Genomic DNA, 22028 nt, shown 5'->3' on the forward strand with positions numbered 1-22028 from the left:
GTTCTATGGAGCTAGGAGCTAGCAGAGGAGCTAGGAGCTAGCATAACAAACACGCAGGTGTTTTTATGCAGGATTAATTTGTGGCATATTAAATATAAGCCTGGTTGTGTTGTGGCTAATAGAGTATATATATGTCTTGTGTTTATTTACTGTTGTAGTCATTCCCAGCTGAATATCAGGTCACCCCCGGCTCTCACAGCATCTTCCCTATCTGAATAGCTTCAACTCCCCACTAGTCCTTCACTTGCACTTTACTCATCCACAAATCTTTCATCCTCGCTCAAATTAATGGGGAAATTGTCGCTTTCTCGGTCCGAATCTCTCTCACTTCATGCGGCCATCATTGTAAACAATAGGGAACTTTGCGTATATGTTCAACTGACTACGTCACGCTACTTCCGGTAGGTGCAAGCCTTTTTTTTATCAGATACCAAAAGTTGCAATCTTTATCGTCGTTGTTCTATACTAAATCCTTTCAGCAAAAATATGGCAATATCGCGAAATGATCAAGTATGACACATAGAATAGATCTGCTATCCCCGTTTAAATAAAAAAAATTCATTTCAGTAGGCCTTTAACTTTAAAGAAATAAACTCTATACATTGCTAATGTGGTAAATGACTATTCTGGCTGCAAATGTCTGGTTTTTGGTGCAATATCTACATAGGTGTATAGAGGCCCATTTCCAGCAACTATCACTCCAGTGTTCTAATGGTACAATGTGTTTGCTCATTGGCTCAGAAGGCTAATTAATGATTAGAAAACCCTTGTGCAATCATGTTCACACATCTGAAAACAGTTTAGCTCATTACAGAAGCTGCAAAACTGACCTTCCTTTGAGCAGATTAAGTTTCAGAAGCATCACATTTGTGGGGTCAATTAAACGCTCAAAATGGCCAGAAAAAGAGAACTTTCATCTGAAACTCGACAGTCTATTCTTGTTCTTAGAAATGAAGGCTATTCCACAAAATTGTTTGGGTGACCCCAAACTTTTGAACGGTAGTGTATATATATGTATTAATCGATTAAAGGGACAAAGTAAATTTCTATCCTTTCCAGTATTTTATTGGAAAAAAACAGCATACTGGCACCATACTTAACTTTCTCAGCTGTTTGTACAGGTTACAGTTTATAAATAAAGGTTTATAAAAAAATTAAAAAAATTAAATATAATAAAAAGTATATAAATTGCCTCAGCGCATGCGCATAGCATAGATCCAACGAATCGATGACTAAATTAACCGCCAACTATTTTTATAATAGATTTTAATCGATATTTAATCGATTAGTTGTTGCAGCCCTAATGTATATATATATATATATATATATATATATATATATATATATATATAAAATCACATACTATATATGTGTGTTTGTGTGTATATATACACATATATATAGTATGTGATATATATGTATATAGTATGATATATATATATATATATATATATATATATATATATATATATATATATATATATATATATATATGTATGTACAAACCCCGTTTCCATAAGAGTTGGGAAATTGTGTTAGATGTAAATATAAACAGAATACAATGATTTGCAAATCATTTTCAACCCATATTCAGTTGAATATGCTACAAAGACAACATATTTGATGTTCAAACTGATAAACATTAATTTTTGCAAATAATTATTAACTTTAGAATTTGATGCCAGCAACACGTGAAAAAGAAGTTGGGAAAGGTGGCAATAAATACTGATAAAGTTGAGGAATGCTCATCAAACACTTATTTGGAACATCCCACAGGTGAACAGGCAAATTGGGAACAGGTGGGTGCCATGATTGGGTATAAAAGTAGATTCCATGAAATGCTCAGTCATTCACAAACAAGGATGGGGCGAGGGTCACCACTTTGTCAACAAATGCGTGAGCAAATTGTTGAACAGTTTAAGAAAAACCTTTCTCAACCAGCTATTGCAGCAGCTAAGCCTGTGACCTTCGATCCCTCAGGCTGTACTGCATCAACAAGCGACATCAGTGTGTAAATGATATCACCACATGGGCTCAGGAACACTTCAGAAACCCACTGTCAGTAACTACAGTTGGTCGCTACATCTGTAAGTGCAAGTTAAAACTCTCCTATGCAAGGCGAAAACCTTTTATCAACAACACCCAGAAACGCCGTCGGCTTCGCTGGGCCTGAGCTTATCTAAGATGGAGTGATACAAAGTGGAAAAGTTTTCTGTGGTCTGACGAGTCCACATTTCAAATTGTTTTTGGAAACTGTGGACGTCGTGTCCTCCGAACCAAAGAGGAAAAGAACCATCCGGTTTGTTATAGGCGCAAAGTTGAAAAGCCAGCATCTGTGATGGTATAGGGGTGTATTAGTGCCCAAGACATGGGTAACTTACACATCTGTGAAGGCACCATTAATGCTGAAAGGTACATACAGGTTTTGGAGCAACATATGTTGCCATCCAAGCAACATTGTCATGGACGCCCCTGCTTATTTCAGCAAGACAATGCCAAGCCACGTGTTACATCAACGTGATTTAAAACACAAACCCGTGATCCACAATAGAAAAAGGCGAGAGTGTGGAATCCAACGAGCCAGCTTGTACCTAAGTAAAAGAGTGCGGGTACTAGACTGACCTGCCTTTAGTCCAGACCTGTCTCCCATTGAAAATGTGTGGCGCATTATGAAGCCTAAAATACCACAACTAAGACCCCCGGACTGTTGAACAACTTAAGCTGTACATCAAGCAAGAATGGGAAAGAATTCCACCTGAGAAGTTTAAAAAATGTGTCTCCTCAGTTCCCAAACGTTTACTGAGTGTTGTTAAAAGGAAAGGCCATGTAACACAGTGGTGAACATGCCCTTTCCCAACTACTTTGGCCCGTGTTGCAGCCATGAAATTCTAAGTTACTTATTATTTGCAAAAAAAAATAAAGTTTATGAGTTTGAACATCAAATATCTTGTCTTTGTAGTGCATTCAATTGAATATGGGTTGAAAAGGATTTGCAAATCATTGTATTCCGTTTATGTTTACATCTAACACAATTTCCCAACTCATATGGAAACGGGGTTTGTATATATATATACACATACATATATATATATATATATATATATATATATATATATATACACACACACATACACATATATATATATATGAATACATACATACTAGAGATGCGCGGATAGGCAATTATTTCATCCGCATCACAAAAGTCGTCATCCACCCGCCATCCAACCGAACTAACATTTTATCAAAACCAAAACTGCCCGCCCGCCACCCACCCGTTGTTATATATATAATATAGACCAGGGGTCGCACCCTATCAGCAATAATTAGGGCGTGCTGTAATGGTACTGCCTTTATCACCCTCAACAACATGTACAGACAGCGTGACAGCCCAGTCACATGTTGTAGGCGGCTTCTGCTTGCACACATAAGTGACAGCAAGGCATACCTGGTCCACAGCCATACAGGTTACACTGACGGTGGGCGTAGAAAACAACTTTAACACTCTTAATTTGTGCCACACTGTGAACCCACACCAAACAAGAATGACAAACACATTTCGGGAGAACATCCGCACCGTGAGACAACATAAACACAAAAGAACAAATACCCAGAACACCTTGCAGTCCTAACTCTTCCTGGCTGAAATATACACCCCCGCTACCACCAAACCCCGCCCCCCCTACACTGCGCCCCCACACATCAACCCCCCCCCCACCCCCCTCCGTGTACTGTACATACATATATATATATATATATATACATATATATATACATATACATACAGTATATATATATACACATATATTATACATATACATACATATATATCTCATACTATATACATATATATATCACATACTATATATAGTGTATGATATATATACATAAACGTAATTGCATCTAGTCACATACTATATCAAGGTATGTGGGCTTGTATTAAGCCTCAGGGAGTTGAACGCCCCTGCCTTACATAGTTCCGGGTCACCCTTGGGCAAGGTGTAGCACACGAATGCCCCCCCCATCAGGGTTACGATACCGCCCATGAACTACACTAAAAGAGGATGCGTTACCCGGCCCGGAGGAAGCCCGGGGCCCTCCTCCGGAGCTAGGCCCGGAGGTAGGGCTCGTCAGCGAGCGCCTGGTGGCCGGGCTTGCCACGGAGCCCGGCCGGGCACAACCCGAAGAAGCTGCGTGGACACACCATCTTCTCTGCCACGTGGGCCCACCACCCGCGGTCGGAACCAGTGGGGTCGGGTGCGCTGCCAAGTGGATGGCAGTGAAAGTGGAGGCTCCAGACGGACCAATTCGGGGCAGCAGAGGCTGACTTTCGGGACGTGGAACGTCTCTACGCTGGTGGGGAAGGAGCCTGAGCTGGTGTGAGAGGTGGAGCGCTACCGGTTGGATCTGGTGGGGCTTACCTCTACGCATAGCAAGGGCTCTGAAACCACACTCCTGGACAAGGGATGGACCTTGTTCACTTCTGGAGTTGCTCAGGGTGTGAGGGCACAGGCGGGTGTGGGGATACTCACGAGTCCCCGGTTGAGTGCCTGTACGTTGGAGTTCACCCCAGTGGACAAGAGGGTCGCCTCACTTCGCCTTAAGGTTGGAGGGGGGAAAACTCTGACTGTTGTTTGTGCATACGCACCAAACAGGAGTTCAGAGTATTCAGCCTTCTTGGATACCTTGCATGGGGTCCTGTATGGGGCGCCGGCAGGGGATTCCATAGTCTTGCTGGGGGACTTCAACGCGCACGTGGGCAATGACAGTGATACTTGGACTGGCGTGATTGGGAGGAACGGTCTCCCTGATCTGAACCTGAGTGGTGGATTGTTATTGGACTTCTGTGCTAGTCACGGACTTGCGATAACAAACACCATGTTCAAGCATAAGGATGCTCATAGGTGTACCTGGTACCAGAGCACCCTAGGCCAAAGATCAATGATCGATTTTGTAATCGTATCAGCTGATCTGAGGCCGTATGTTTTGGACACTCGGGTGAAGAGAGGGGCTGAATTGTCAACTGATCACCATCTGGTGGTGAGTTGGGTTAGATGGCGGGGGAAACCTCTGGACAGACCTGGCAAACCCAAGCGTGTAGTGCGGGTGAACTGGGAACGTTTGGAGGAGTCCTCTGTCCGGAAGGACTTCAACTCCCACCTCCGGCGGGACTTCTCTGCCATCCCTGTGGAGGTTGGGGACATTGAACAGGAATGGGCAATGTTCAAAGCCTCTATTGCTAAAGCTGCAGCTGCGAGCTGTGGCCAGAAGGTCTTAGGTGCCTCAATGGGCGGTAACCCTCGAACACCTTGGTGGACAGTGGTGGTCAGGGAAGCCGTCCGACTGAAGAAGGAGTCCTACCGGGGTATGTTATCCCAGGGGACTCCGGAGGCAGTTGCAAGGTACCGACGGGCCCGAAGGGCAGCGGCCGTGGCTGTGGACGAGGCTAAGCAGAGGGTGTGGGAGCAGTTCGGGGAATCCATGGAGAAGGACTATCGGGCGGCACCAAAGCTGTTCTGGAAGACCATACGGCACCTCAGGAGGGGGAAGCAGGGAACCATCCAAGCTGTGTACGGCAAGGATGGGACTTTGCTGACTTCAAGTGAGGAAGTCGTAGGGCGTTGGAAAGAGCACTTTGAGGAACTCCTGAACCCAAATACATCAGACACACCCTCCCTGATAGGAGCAGGGCCTGAGGATGATGGGGGATCGACGTCGATCTCTCGGAGTGAAGTCACTGAGGTAGTTAGACAACTCCACGGTGGCAAAGCTCCGGGGGTTGACGAGATCCGTCCAGAAATGCTGAAGGCTCTGGGTGTTGATGGGCTGTCTTGGTTGATACGCCTTTTCAACATTGCGTGGAAGTCTGGGACAGTGCCGAGGGAGTGGCAGACTGGGGTGGTGGTTCCCCTTTTCAAAAAGGGGGACCAGAGGGTGTGTGCTAATTACAGGGGTGTCACACTACTCAGCCTCCCTGGGAAAGTTTACGCCAAGGTACTGGAAAGGAGGGTCCGGCCGATAGTCGAACCTCAGATTCAAGAGGAGCAATGTGGATTCCGTCCTGGTCGTGGAACAACTGACCAACTCTTTACGCTTGCGGGAATCCTGGAGAGGGCCTGGGAGTATGCCTATGCAGTCTACATGTGTTTTGTGGATTTGGAGAAGGCGTATGACCGCGTCCCTCAAGGGATATCTTGTGGGAGGTGCTGAGGGAGTACGGAGTGAGGGGAACCCTGCTGAGGGCCATCCAATCTCTGTACAACCAAAGCGAGAGTTGTGTCCGGGTGCTTGGATGTAAGTCGGATCTGTTTCCAGTGGGGGTTGGTCTCCGCCAGGGCTGCGCTCTGTCACCTATCCTGTTTGTGATTTTCATGGACAGGATTTCTAGGCGGAGTCGTGGCCATGGCGGAGAGGGTATACGTCTCGGGGGGCTAAAGGTTGCGTCACTGCTGTTTGCAGATGATGTGGTCCTGATGGCACCTACGGTTCGTGACCTTCAGCTCTCACTGGATCGGTTCGCAGCCGAGTGTTCAGCGGCTGGAATCAGGATCAGCATCTCCAAATCTGAGGCCATGGTTCTCAGCAGGAAACCGATGGTTTGTACAGTCCGGGTAGGGGACAGGACTCTGTCCCAGGTGGAGGAGTTTAAGTATCTCGGGGTCTTGTTCACGAGTGAGGGAAAGATGGAGAAGGAAATCAGCCGGAGAATCGGAGCAGCTGGGGCAGTATTGCAGTCTCTCTGCCGCACTGTTGTGACGAAACGGGAGCTGAGCCAGAAGGCAAAGCTCTCGGTCTACCGAGCTATCTACATTCCTACTCTCACCTATGGTCATGAAGTGTGGGTAATGACCGAAAGAATAAGATCGCGGATACAAGCGGCCGAAATGAGTTTCCTCAGAAGGGTGGCTGGCATCTCCCTTAGAGATAGGGTGAGAAGTGCAGTCACCCGAGAGAGACTCGGAGTAGAGCCGCTGCTCCTTCGCTTGGAAAGGAGCCAGCTTAGGTGGTTCGGGCATCTCGTGCGGATGCCTCACGAGCGTCTCCCTAGGGAGGTCCTCGTTGCACGTCCCACTGGGAGGAGGCCCCGCGGCAGGCCAAGGACCAGATGGGGGGATTACATCGCCTCTCTGGCCTGGGAACGCTTCGGGATTCCCCAGGAGGAAGTCGCAAATGTTGCTCTGGAGAGGGAAGTCTGGGGGTCTTTGCTGGAGCTGCTGTCCCCGCGACCCGATTCCGGATAAGTGGTTGAAGATGGATGGATGGTGCACATACTATATATATATATACAGTTAGGTCCATAAATATTTGGACATTGACACAATTTTCAGTATTCCAGCTCTGTACAACACCACAATGGATTTGAAATGAAACAATCAAGATGTGCTTTAATTGCAGACTTTGAGCTTTAATTTGAGGGTATTTACATCCAAATCAGGTGAACGGTGTAGGAATTACAAAATATTTTATATGTGCCTTCCACTTTTTAAGGGACCAAAAGTAATTGGACAATTGGCTACTCAGCTGTTCCATGGCCAGGTGTGTGTTATTCCCTTATTATTTTTTTTTCATTTATTTCATTTACAAAGAGCAGATAAAAGGCCTGGATGTCATTTCAAATGTGGTATATTCATTTGGAATCTGGGGAGGTCATCTCTCAATATGAAGTCCAAAGAGCTGTCACTATCAGTGAAGCAAGCCATCATTAGGCTGAAAAATCAAAACAAAGCCATCAGAGAGATAGCAAAAACATGAGGTGTGGCCAAATCAACTGTTTGGTACATTCTTAAAAAGAGAGAATGCACTGCTAAGCTCAGCAACACCAAAAGACACGGAAGACCACGGAAAACAAGTGTGGTGGATGACAGAAAAATACCTTTCCTTGTCAAGAAAAACCCCTTCAGAACAGTTGGCCAGATGAAGAAAACTCTCCAGGGGGTAGGTGTATCTGTGTCCAAGTCAACAATTAAGAAAAGACTTCACCAGAGGAAATACAGAGGTTTCATCACAAGGTGTAAACCATTGGTGAGCCTCAAAAACAGGAAGGCCAGATTAGAGTTTGCCAAGAAACATGTAAAAGAGCCTGTGCAGTTCTGGAACAACATCTTATGGACAGATGAGACAAATATCAACTTGTAGCTGAATGATGGAAAGAGAAGAGTATGGAGAAGGCAAGGAACTGCTCAAGATCCAAAGCATACCACCTCATCAGTGAAGCATGGTGGTGGTAGTGGCATGCATGGCTGCCAGTGGAACTGGATCTCTTATATTTATTGATGATGTGACAGCTGACAAAAGCAGCAGAATTAATTCTGAAGTGTTTGGGGCAATATTATTTGCTCGTATTCAGCCAAATGCTTCAAAACTCATTGGACGGTGCTTCACAGTGCAGATGGACACTGACCCGAAGCACACTGCGAAAGCAACCAAAGAGTTTTTTAAGGCAAAGAAGTGGAATGTTCTGCAATGGCCAAGTCAATCACCTGACCTGAATCCGATTGAGCATGTATTTCACTTGCTGAAGACACAAATGAAGGGAAAATGCCCAAAGAACAAGCAGGAAGTGAAGACCGCTGCAACAGAGGCCCGGCAGAGCATCAACATGGACCAAACCCAGCGTCTGGTGATGTCTATGGGTTCCACACTTCAGGCTGTCATTGACTGCAAAGGATTTGCAACAAAGTATTAAAAAGTGACAATTTGATTTATGATTATGTTAGTTTGTCCAATTACTTTTGGTGCCTTAAAAAGTGGAAGGCACATATAAAATGTGTTGTAATTCCTACACCGTTCACCTGATTTGGATGTAAATACCCTCAAATTGAAGCTCAGAGTGTACACTTAAAGCACATCTTGATTGTTTCATTTCAAAGCCATCGTGGTTTCGTACAGAGCTGAAATACTGAAAATTGTGTCAATGTCCAAATATTTATGGACCTAACTGTATGTGTATGTATATATATATATATATATATATATATATATATATATATATATATATATAAATACATATATCACATACTATATATATATATATATATCACATACTATATACATATATATGTATATATATATATCACATACTATGTATATATATATTTATTTATATATACACATATATAGTATGTGATATATATATATATATATATATATGTATATATATATATATATATATATATATATATATATATATATATATATATATATACATACACACACACACACGTAATCGCATCTAACCTCATATATATATATGAGACTATATATATGTATTTATATATATATATATATATATACACACACACACACGTAATCGCATCTAGTCTCATGTATATATATATATGAGACTATATATATGTATTTCTATATATATATATATATATATGTATATATATATATATATATATATATATATATATATATATATATATATATATATATATATATATATATATATATATATATATATATGAGACTAGATGCAATTACGTGCTGCCTGCTAAGTGAAAAAAAAAATTAAAGTCCCTACTTGGCAAGAAGGCATCTTTTTTTTTTTTTGTGACTTCTAAAACCCCAGACTCTTCTGACACTTTGGCCCTAGTTGCCATAAACGTGCGGCTACTCTCTGCTGTAACGTGGTTCCTATTAGCCTTCTGTGAAAGTGTACAAAGCATTTATTCATTTCGTGTTTCACTTTTTCACATTCAAACTAGTTTAGCGCTGTGGAAAGCATAGCTTGTACTTTCTTTTCCCTCCTCCAATTGTGTGTGTACGCTAACCCAGCAAACACATGACGTTAAAATAATGTTAGCTAATGGTTCTGCCATGATCAGTTAGAACCATATACCGTATTTTTCGGAGCATAGGGCGCCTACTGCCCGAACGCAGCTGAGATAGGCTCCAGCACCCCCGCGACCCCAAAAGGGACAAGCGATAGAAAATGGATGGATGGAGGGCGCAACGGAATATAAGGCGCACTGCCGATGAGCGGGTGTATTTTCATACAAGAAGGCGCATTAAAGGGGTCGGCGCCTAGCGCGTCTGATATCCATCTCAAAGTCCTCCTGGTTGTGTTGCTGTAGTCCGCCGCTAATACACCGATCACACATACAACTTTCTTCTTTGCAGTCTTCATTGTTAATTAAACAAATTGCAAAAGATTCACCAACACAGATGTCTAGAATACTGTGGAATTTTGAGATGAAAACAGAGCTTTTTGTATTGGATTCAATGGGGCCGAATACTTCCGTTTCAACGATTGACGTCACGCGCATACGTTATCATACATAAACGTTTTCAACCAGAAGTTTAGCGGGAAATTTAAAATTGCACTTTATAAGTTAACCCGGCCGAATTGGCATGTGTTGCAATGTTAAGATTTCATCATTGATATATAAACTATCAGACTGCGTGGTCGGTAGTAGTGGGTTTCAGTAGGCCTTTAGTATAGACACATAGAATCATCATACTGCTGTGATTATATGCATCAAGTGTTCATTCAAGGCTAAGGCAAAATATCACGATATATATCGTGTATCGCGACATGGCCTAAAAATATCGAGATATTAAAAAAAGGCCATATCGCCCAGTCCTAGTTCAAACATTACGCTACTTTGTATTAGAAATGGCTACAGCGGAGGATGAATGCCCTATAACAAGAACATAGAGAAAAAGACAAAGCTTACCGACTATGGTGTCGCCACGGACTACAAAGGCGGATGCGCGCAAATTTTCAGGACTTATGCAGATCCCAAATATACATCGGCAGGTACCAGAAAGTAAGAAAAGATGGTTTTGCATAAAATTGCGAAACAAAACATGAGATAATATGTATAATGAGTGCTATTTTGCGGTCCTTATACACACACCATACTAATACCCGTATGGAACACAGTACGTCTGACGACGATAGCTGCAAAGCTCCAACAATTCATCAAGCGGTGCGACTTTACAGCTTACCAAAGTCGTACTAAAACATTTTGACAAATTTTTGAGCGCTGTGTGTAATGTTCTATATTCTCAATGGAACATTTAAAGTTTTGGTGTTGTTTACTAGCGTCATCTTGCAGTTTGCACGTATCTCCTGTGTGTGACTGCCATCTACTGGTCACACTTATCATTACACTATGTACCAAATAAAATAGCTTCGAGGTCAGTAAGCACAACCAAAATTGTTCCGTACATTAGGTGCACCGGGTTGTAAGGCGCACTGTCGATTTTATAGAAAAAGAAAGGATTTTAAATGCGCCTTATATTCCAAAAAATACGGTAACTATACTTTAAAAAACATTTGCAATAATGCAGCATTTTTTCTGAAATACTTTATTTAACATCCAGAAATAATAGATGTTAGGACATTTGTCCATCGATTAATGAATTACCCACATTTTAATTGTGATGCATCGGAGAATCAATCATTTCTCCCACTTCTATCTATTATGTTATTGTATGTGACATCACATATTTTGATTACGTTGCTGTATGTGATAAATGACATATATTATGTTGTTGTATGTGATATAATATATCACATTTATTACATTGTTGTATGTGATATGATATACCACATCTAATACGTTGTATGTGACATGAAATGTATTACTTTGTTGTATATGATATATGACATCTACAGTATTACATTCTTGAATGTAATATATGACACCTAACATGTTGCTGTATGTGATTTATGACATCAAGAGTTACAGTGTTAATTTAAAAAGTGGCTAAAGTACACAAGAGTGCTCATTTTATTACCACAGATGGAGTTGATTCTGGCTGTAGGTCGGAAACTGTCCACAAAGTCTGATATCAAGCTCCCGAGAAGCTACAAACACAAGGGTCTGAGTTAGGAAAAATACAATATCAAAAGGACACCAAATGTTCTCACCCAGTGTGACAGTTGTCCTTCTGGATACAGTTTTCGAATCTCTGTGACAGCAAAGTAGGCGGGAAGCAGGCAGGCGTTTCTGTCGAGGATATACTCCACCACCTATCGATTATTTACATGAAAAATGCATCATATATTTAATTGTGTTTACGTTACGCACCTCTCGGGCTGTCAGCAGCTGTCGCACTATAGCCGAGCTGACGGTGACGGGGACGCTCTGGATTTTGTCCAGCACAGCTTTCAGTAAGTCTCGAACGCCCTGCAACACAAACACAAAAACAAAGGTGCACCCATCATGTGTAGAAACTGTTAAATCACATGTCAAACAACTATGGTCACATTCACTAAATCAAAGACCTGAGAAATATATAAAATACCTACAGTTGTTTTTGTAATCCATTTTCTACACAATAACAGTAAGAAATTAGGGATGCACAAATAATTAAATGTTAATCATGTTTTAATGAGGGTGATCTTCGGTGATATTAACGTTTAAAAAGGCATGCTCTGCTGCATATCCAACAAGCACTTTCACAACTTCGGCAGCAGATAACAGCCCCATAAAGCCCGCGCCCGCATCCACACCAGAGGCCATTGATTGTATATAAGCACAAAATTTTATCACCAAGCCAAACTGATTACAACATTATTAATGACATTAACATTTAAACACTTTTCCCGGGATTGCTCCAGCCAATCGCTTTATTTCACTACATTTCACTCGCTTCACTTCCATGGAGTCTCGGCGTGCATTTAAGACCGCACTGCTGTTATTAGATGGCAACAGGTGTGGACAATAAACAAATGCATTTGTCCCATCCAAAAGCATGCCGTGGAGGAAAAATAATAATTTGTTGTTGCTTTGGTTTTGAAATAGCAACACAATGCAGTGTCACTGGTCGCTCCTTCACTCAGCTGCTGTGACTGAGCGTTATGATATGAGGAAACATGCCACAGGCGATATGTGTGGAACGTTGCCACAGCTTGTTTATAACATCTTGCTTAATTTCTGGGATAGTCACTCGTGCTTTATTTAACTGCTAACTTTGTCAATGTTCAAATAACATAATTACTGGCTCAAATGTGTTGTCATCTCATCGAATTGAATGCAGGCTATAAAGTGTCAGCATGCTGAGTTGTCGGTGAGGCACGAAGATTGTGTATTAGGTGTGAGCGGTATCACTCTTGCTTATTTTTTGGGGGCCAAACTGTTGCACTGGACCACATGGTGTTGTTGGAAAATAACAAAGCTGGTTTATTACCTATCTTTATTAGCCAATCTGCTTTTATTTTTATATTGATAGCAATAACGAAATTGCATGTTTTTTTTACATTACTTTCTCATGTCACAAAGTTATTACTTTAAAACCATTTATGTGACATAGCATTTTGTTCATGTATTACGGTGTATAGTTAATTCCTATGCAACATATTTCTGCTGAAACTTTTAAAGGGTCTGTCCAGATACAGCATGTACATGTTAATGTACATACGTTTTACCTTGTAAATGTACACAAAATGAACATAATGGAAAATACAGCTAAGGCAACATGTAACGACAAAAAGCTGACACATTGATACTATTAATGAACTAAAACACAAATATTTGTATTTAAATATATACATGACGTTTGTCTATAGCCTTCTTATTAGACATTACAAATGACATGATGGCGCCACGTTCACACGTCACCCCAACACTGTTTACCTCATATATGTAGGTATATAGTAATTTCAATATTGATAAAATAATCAGGATTATTATTTTGGTCATAATCATGCAGCCCTATAAGAAATAGTAAACCAAATCAGAAAAAATTCCGACAGAGCCAACAATTAAAATACATCCCAATTACATTGATGTTTGTGATTTTTTTCCAGTTTTATTTTGATCATAATTATTATAATTTTCATAGTTATAATATAATTATTAAAACAGCATACTTTATTTAATCATGAAAATTATTTAGATAAATCGTTTATTTACTGACATTTATTTCTATTTATATTCCAATTACTGTACTAGGAAACCCTTTTTTAACACTTTTATTTGGTTCCCGCCAAAACCGTGGTAAATGAATTTCTGCCAAGTAGGAATTGTTAATCTTATATTTTCATAGCTACAGCATAAAAACTTGTTTACACACTACAGTATTAAATAGTTTTTAATATTACGAGAGCCCTCTAGATATGAAATAACACCCATATAGTCACCTTTACACTCCTTCAATCCAATACAGTAACGCTGCATGAGACTCAGCCAATCAGTGGCCATGATACTGAACAGTGCACTCTGATTAGTTTGAGCTAGTGACCAATAGTACTGTAGTCTTGATATTTACATTTCATCTACCGGTAGTCATATTCATGATTAAAAATGCTTAATTTAGGCCAGAAATGTGTGATATATGCTTTAATTTTTTAAAGCATATTTCAAATTTCTACGATCGAGTGAAACAGCAGACTTTTGATGCTGCGAGGGACAACCGTAAAATGATCAGTTAAGTGAAAAATATAAATAGCATAACTCACTACAGAGTGCCAAAATATTAGGAACACCCCTCACTTAAATATATGTATTTGTTTTTAAAAGTGTATTTTTCAAACAAAATAAAGAACAACTAGAAAGTATTACAAAATTTAAGAAAAAAATATGTCAAACACATAAAATGAATTTAAAAATGACTGCGTGAGAGTATTTGTTTTGTTTTTAAATTATTTTATCTATTTTAAGTCTGGATTTTTAGATATTTGAATGTATGTTTGCTGCTAAGTATTGGAAAACAATAACAATACTATATTATTTGCTTTCATTAAGCCCTACTTTATGATTTTATCACTTCATGACACATTGTAGATCTACAAGCTTAAAAGTCACATGTTGCAATGTGTTGTCTTTTGGTAATTTCTACCTTTACCCTTAAATAATGGAAATTTAATTTAATTTTACCATTATGCATTATGTTGCACTGTACTGTCTCCTCAAAAATAAAATTTGCATTTTTTTCATTTTTCAGATCATTATGTTATTGTTCTCAATACTTTAGCCAACTTGTCAAAGTTTTGACTGTATACAGTTACATTTTTTTAAATATAATGTGGTTCAAACCTATTCCACACTTTTTGCTATATTTTTAATGTCTATATTTTTGATAGGCGGCAGGCCCAGTACAACATCAACTGTGGAGATGATATCACTAGTGACCCCAACACCTATAGTACCTGCCAGCCTGCCAATACAATGATAACTTGATCACCCTTTTTAAGAGCATGACAGTGGAGTTATCATTCGTTTATTCAAGGCTCCAGAATATAATTGATAAATGATAAATGGGTTATACTTGTATAGCGCTTTTCTACCTTCAAGGTACTCAAAGCGCTTTGACAGTATTGCCACATTCACCCATTCACACACACATTCACACACTGATGGAGGGAGCTGCCATGCAAGGCGCTACCAGCACCCATCAGGAGCAAGGGTGAAGTGTCTTGCCCAAGGACACAACGGACGTGACTAGGATGGTAGAAGGTGGGGATTGAACCCCAGTAACCAGCAACCCTCCGATTGCTGGCACAGCCACTCTACCAACTTCGCCACGTCGGGGATATTATTCAGTATAGAGGTCTTATTACGGGTTTGTGTGCATATAAACGTCCATCAATAAATAGGGTGAGGTGGCACAATATATGCACGCAGATTGTAGTAGGCCGGTCTGGACTAAAAAGTCCAGGACAAAAATGTGTCCCAGTTCACCTCTGCTTGACTGTGACACTTTTTGAATATTTTTGTACAAGCCAAATGTTACAATCAGAATGACAATAACAAGGGGCGGCGTGGCGAAGTTGGTAGAGTGGCCGTGCCAGCAATCGGAGGGTTGCTAGTTACTGGGGTTCAATCCCCACCTTCTACCATCCTAGTCACGTCCGTTGTGTCCTTGGGCAAGACACTTCACCCTTGCTCCTGATGGCTGCTGGTTAGCGCCTTGCATGGCAGCTCCCGCCATCAGTGTGTGAGTGAGTGTGTGAATGGGTGAATGTGGAAAAACTGTCAAAGCGCTTTGAGTACCTTGAAGGTAGAAAAGCGCTATACAAGTATAACCCATTTATCATTTATTTATTTATAACAGTCTATTGGTCTGTCTATCTGCAAAAACAAAAGGAAATAGAAACGTGTATGCTTTTCCTGCGTGGTCCACCCAACTGGATACACCTCCTCACTGATTTGAGAGTGGAGCACATTTGCCAGTAGGCTAAAAGACGAGTCTCTCAACCCACTGACTAACACAACTCTTAAGACATCGGCTGTGAGCTTTACTTATCGTGCTGTAGGACAACTAAGCTAGCTGACGTCTGTTAGACATGTGATGAGAGACCTTGTAGTCCACGCCTCCAATGATTTTGCGGATGAGCTTGAATGTCAACGCCCACAGCTGAGTCCGCTCCCACTCCAAGTTATCGGAACTGATCAGGGCAACACAAACCATCCTGAAACGTAAATGTATTGTTTAATGTACACCAATCTGACTGTGTCAAAGAAAAATGAATATTATAATCTTTGTAGGACAATATGTATCTGCTTGTATTTGATGTACCTGGGTGGTAAGAGACTTGTCTCCACAGCCATCACCAAACAGTCGTATAGGAAGGAGATTCTTTTGGGACTATGCTGGCTGTGTATGAACCGTACAATCCACTGCACGCACTGTTCGTGAGACTCCTGCAGGTAGACCACAGGTCTTTCTGGTCACATGTCAATCTATGTTCATTTCATTTAAATATGTGGACTACAAACCTGAGGCAAAGTTCCCCAGTATTGCTGGAAGGCTCCGAGACAACTGATCAACTTTGTCCTCTCATCCTCAGGAGAGTCCATACACATTCTGAAAATCACAACAAACACGTGACACACTGAAAATAATAACTTAGTGACATGTTATTGAGTGTGTGTGAATGACATTACCCAGCGAACGCCTCTTCAACCATCTCAGTTTTCTAAGACAATGGGAGGGACACAGTATATTAACAAAGATGCATGGGTTTTGAGGTACTACGGTAATTTAACAATAGTGTATGTCTATTGCTTAAATCAGGGGTGCTCATTACGTCGATCGCGAGCTACCGGTCGATCCCGGAGGATGTGTCAGTCGATCGGCAGCCAGGCATAAAAAAATAGTCCTAAAAATGAGCTATCATAAATCGTCACTATGACGTCACTTTCGTCACTTGATTGACATTCACGGCACCCGAGTCTTCTGAGATGACGCTGGCTGCTGCCAGCTCATTATTAAGAAAAAATTACCGACAGCAAGGCGAGAAACACTTTTTATTTCAACAGACTCTGGCGCCGTACCTGTCGTCAAAACTCCAAAGACCGACTGCACAGTTGCACAATAAAAGCGCTGCTTCATCCTGCGTGCGCTAACAAAATAAGAGTCTCAGAAAGCTGGTGTGCACAAGCTAGCAAGCTACGGAGTTTGCCGCCAATGTATTTCTTGTAAAGTGTGCACTGTATAGACTTAGACTTAGACAAACTTTAATGATCCACAAGGGAAATTGTTCAACACAGTAGCTCAGTTACAATGATGGAAAGTGTAAGGATGGAAAGGACAATGCAGGTATAAATAGACTAATATAGCGATGAAAAAATATATATACAAAAGAGTACGGAAGCTGGACAAATAAGATGCCAAAAACCAACCACTTTCATGTGGTATTGGACAGAAAGGAGGACTTTTTTCTCCTCCATTTGAAAATGCGGACGTTATCAGCACCACTGTCTGATTCCTATCAAAGCAAGTCATCAGAATCAGGTAATACACCAACTTATATTCCTGTCTTCATGAAAGAAAGGAATCTATTTGCGTTAAACATGCTTGCATTATCTTTAAACACTTTTAACTTGTTAACAATATTAACTATATGTGTTAAACATGTTTGCATTATCTTTAAACACCTTTAACTTGTTAACAATATTAACTATATGTATTACACATTGTTAACAAAAACATATATTTCATAAATAAGTAAATATAAATTATATACAGTATATATGGGACGGCGTGGCGTAGTGGGTAGAGCAACCGTGCCAGAAACCTGAGGGTTGCAGGTTCGCTCCCCGCCTCTTACCATCCAAAAAAAATCGCTGCCGTTGTGTCCTTGGGCAGGACACTTCACCCTTTGACCCCGGTGCCGCTCACACCGGTGAAATGGATGATGAATGAATGGTAGGTGGTGGTCGGAGGGGCCGTAGGCGCAAACTGCCAGCCTCGCTTCCGTCAGTCTACCCCAGGGCAGCTGTGGCTACAAATGTAGCTTACCACCACCAGGTGTGAATGAATGATGGGTTCCCACTTCTCTGTGAGCGCTTTGAGTATCTAACAATAGAAAAGCGCGATATAAAATCTAATCCATTATTATTATAGATAATAATATCAATTGAAAAGTAGCTCGCCTGCAGAAAAAGTGTGAGCACCCCTGGCTTAAATATTCTTATACTAACAGCTGTTTCTAATGTATTGTCCCTCACATGCAGCTAACCAAAATATTTGACACACTTCCAAGTACTACATTCACGATCATTCAACTATGTTTAATTACTGTAAGTAATGCAAATCTGACCAAAATATATTTGATCCTGTATTGGATTTTATTAGATTGATTGTAATCATGGGTAGTTTATGTGATAAGTACTGTTTAAAAATATAATAGTTATGAGATATTTAGCAAGGCATTTACTAGGAATCCATTATTTATCACTACCAGCATCCATTTAAAGACTGAGCAGCACAACCACATTAGACATCACAGTTGATAAAGATGCAAAACATGCCAAATTGTGTGTTTAAAAATACCACAACGTCCTCAAAGATGCTCTGCAGCTGCGTTTCCATCGTAAGCACCATGTTTGCTGCAAACAAAGAGCTTGTTTTGGCGCGAGTCGTCACATAAAACCTGTAGCTTTATTTTCCCTCGCTGTTAGCTTGAATGCTAACAAAAACGCCTGCGAGTCAAGTGCAACCGTAAAAACAGTCCGGCATCACAACCAACAAAACTCTATACATGGTTCTGACCATCTCTAAAATAAACACCCATCCATCCATTTTCTACTGCTTGTCCGTTTATGTTTATTTTTGGAACATTACTACAGTCATCTTTTAGTTTTTGAACATTTAAATCTCCCGTAAAATGGTCACCAAAATACGGGGTTGCTTTAACAGTAAAGACAACTTTTGCATTGTTTTGATTTTTTCAGCCACCGTTGTTGGGACTTAACTACATTATGTTATTTTTGTGTATTCAATCTACACACGTTTAAATAATTCCATTAATTTTGACGTTTCCTTTAATTTGGCAAATCGGTGTGATTTGTTAGCGAAAATATTATCCAACAGGTGTCACCACAACATGTGTAGAAATATGGGTAAACGAAGTATTTGCATGTCTGCATCTGCATTAAAAGTTGTTGTATTTGCTGGTGCATCTTATTTCAAAAACCCATACTGAACTAAACAAAAGTGCCAAATCCCTTCAAGAACTGCTGTTGTTTAGGTTACACATTGACGCATGCGCAGAACCTGCACGTCTGAGCACAAACATAGTTGAAGATATTGCCAATTTGGGTATCGGTTCGATACGACATCAATATCAATAATTTCACCTATGAGGGGCGACTTGTCCAGGGTGTACCTTGCCTACCGCCCGAATGCAGGTGAGATAGCCTCCAGTGATCCCCCGTGAGCCAGAAAGGGAGAAGGGGTTAAAAAAAAAATAAAAAATGGATGGATGGATGTTTAAGACCGTTTTGGACGTGTATTTGATTTTGTTGATCATTATTACAAAATTATTCGTTTCTTATTCATGATTATGATCAGAGTAATTTAAGATTACTTTATTGTCACTGTTACAATATAAACTGTAAAATTGTCAATAAAACAGTAAAATAATCTATTTTAGGCATACAAGAAAAGTATTCTTGTCAACAAACTTGTAAAAAATATCAGACAATGTAACAACATCAACAAAATAAAATGATTCACTTTTATGACATACAACAAAGCAAACAAAAAAAATACTGACTCTTATTCAAGTATTTTGGTTTTTCCCCACCAAAGCCCTCAAGACTCGTTCAACCCTTTTTCGATTACGCATGCACCTCCTGGTACCCTAGCACCTCCAAAACCCTCAAATCTAAACTCCAAACATCTCAGAACAAGCTAGTCAGGTTACTTCTAGACTTCCACCCCAGATCCCACCTCACTCCTACCCACTTCTCTAAAGTGGGCTGGCTCAAGGTGGAGGACAGAGTTAAACAACTTGCACTGAGCCTAGTCTATAAAATCCGCTACACCTCCCTGATACCGAAGTACATGTCAAACTACTTCCTTAACGTAAATGACCGCCATAACCACAACACCAGGGGGTGCTCCACTAACCACGTTAAACCCAGATTCCGAACTAACAAAGGTCTTAACTCATTCTCTTTCTATGCCACATCAATGTGGAATGCGCTCCCAACAGGTATAAAAGAAAGGGCATCTCTATCCTCCTTCAAAACCGCTATAAAAGTTCACCTCCAGGCAGCTACAACCCTAAACTAACACCCTCCCCGGATTGCTAATAATCAAATGTAAACAATCAAATGCAGATTCTTTTTCTTATGCCTTCTGATCCCTCTCTCTCTCTCTCTATCTCTCTATGTCCACTACTTGATGTCCATATCCCCACCCCCCCCACCCCACCCCCCCTCCACACTCCTGATTGTAAATAATGTAAATAATTCAATGTGATTATCTTGTGTGATGACTGTATTATGATGATAGTATATATGATAGTATATATCTGTATCATGAATCAATTTAAGTGGACCCCGACTTAAACAAGTTGAAAAACTTATTCGGGTGTTACCATTTAGTGGTCAATTGTACGGAATATGTACTTCACTGTGCAACCTACTAATAAAAGTCTCAATCAATCAATCAAAAATCAACTTGTGTGTGTGCGTGTATATATTTTTACACCAACATGTGCCCTTTTAGTTTCCATGCTCTATGGCAGGGGTGTCAAACATACGGCCCGCGGGCCGGAACCGGCCCCCAAGGAGGTTCGATCAGGCCCGCAGGATAATTTGAAAGTGGAAAAAATGCATAAAAGACATGGAATTAATATTTTAAATTCGCTGCAATTCATGGATTATCCGCTAAGGGGCGCACTCTTTCCATCAGAGTAGAAGACAAGCCGCATCACTGAGACAGACTGAAAACAGCAGACGGTATCAATGCGCCATCTGCTGCTTGTTACGACGTTAATACCTTGGTCTCTACCTCTCCGCTACACCCTCATTAGCCAAAATGTCGTTATCCAAACGGAGAAAAGTAGATAAGGAGTGTAGAATTTTCAAAGAAAAATGGACCACGTCCTATTTATTTACAGAGATGCACGGAAAACCTTCGTGCTTGGTGTGTTTGCAACAAGTTTCGGTATTGAAGGAATATAATATTCGACGCCACTACGAGACTCATCACAGCGAAAAATATGACGGCTTGCAAGGACAACTGAGAAGAGATAAGATTAACGAATTGCTGGCGGGTCTGAGGAAACAGCAGTCAACTTTCATCCAGAGCCGAGAAGTCAGTGAAGCAGCGGTAAAAGCCAGCTACCTAATTGCTAGCGAAATAGCATTAGCATCGAAGCCGTATTCCGACGGTGACTTTGTTAAACGATGCATGATGAAGGCGGCTGAACTTGTATGTCCCGAGAAGCGACAAGCTTTTGCCAATATTAGCCTGACGAGGAATACTATAGCAGAGAGGATTTCGGAACTATCGGCAGATTTAGACAGTCAATTGAAACAGAGAGTTAAGTCATTTATTGCATTTTCCGTGGCAATTGACGAGAGCACTGACATCACAGACGTGGCCCAACTGGCCATATTTATTCGAGGAGTTGATGAGACATTGAGCTTCTGATCTGCCGGTCGAAATTCAGCTAGAGATAATTGATTTGCAGTGTGATGCAGATTTGAAGGGCAAATTTGCCTCTGTAGGTCTGGACAGATTTTATCAATATCTACTACCAGGGTACCCCAAATTAACAGCCCTGGCTGCTAAAATTTTGTGCATGTTTGGGACAACCTACCTTTGTGAAC

General features: G+C 40.8%; 1 protein-coding gene across 2 annotated transcripts in view; it reads right to left on the reverse strand.

The window, feature by feature from the left end:
- med23 (mediator complex subunit 23) overlaps nucleotides 1–18934 on the reverse strand; it is a 61122-nt gene extending 42188 nt beyond the window's left edge. For both annotated transcript variants that reach the window (XM_062045080.1, XM_062045079.1), the window contains exons 1-8: nucleotides 18736–18934; nucleotides 16845–16876; nucleotides 16677–16764; nucleotides 16477–16601; nucleotides 16258–16369; nucleotides 12045–12143; nucleotides 11885–11986; nucleotides 11752–11821 (exon numbers count right to left, since the gene is read on the reverse strand). In XM_062045080.1, coding sequence (XP_061901064.1) covers nucleotides 11752–11821; nucleotides 11885–11986; nucleotides 12045–12143; nucleotides 16258–16369; nucleotides 16477–16601; nucleotides 16677–16764; nucleotides 16845–16876; nucleotides 18736–18786 — 679 coding nt within the window. In that variant the 5' untranslated portion in view covers nucleotides 18787–18934. The remainder of the gene's footprint in view (nucleotides 1–11751; nucleotides 11822–11884; nucleotides 11987–12044; nucleotides 12144–16257; nucleotides 16370–16476; nucleotides 16602–16676; nucleotides 16765–16844; nucleotides 16877–18735) is intronic.
- Nucleotides 18935–22028: the final 3094 nt, after the last annotated feature.

The sequence above is a fragment of the Entelurus aequoreus genome, linkage group LG04, assembly GCF_033978785.1.
Source record: "Entelurus aequoreus isolate RoL-2023_Sb linkage group LG04, RoL_Eaeq_v1.1, whole genome shotgun sequence".
NCBI lineage: Eukaryota > Metazoa > Chordata > Actinopteri > Syngnathiformes > Syngnathidae > Entelurus > Entelurus aequoreus.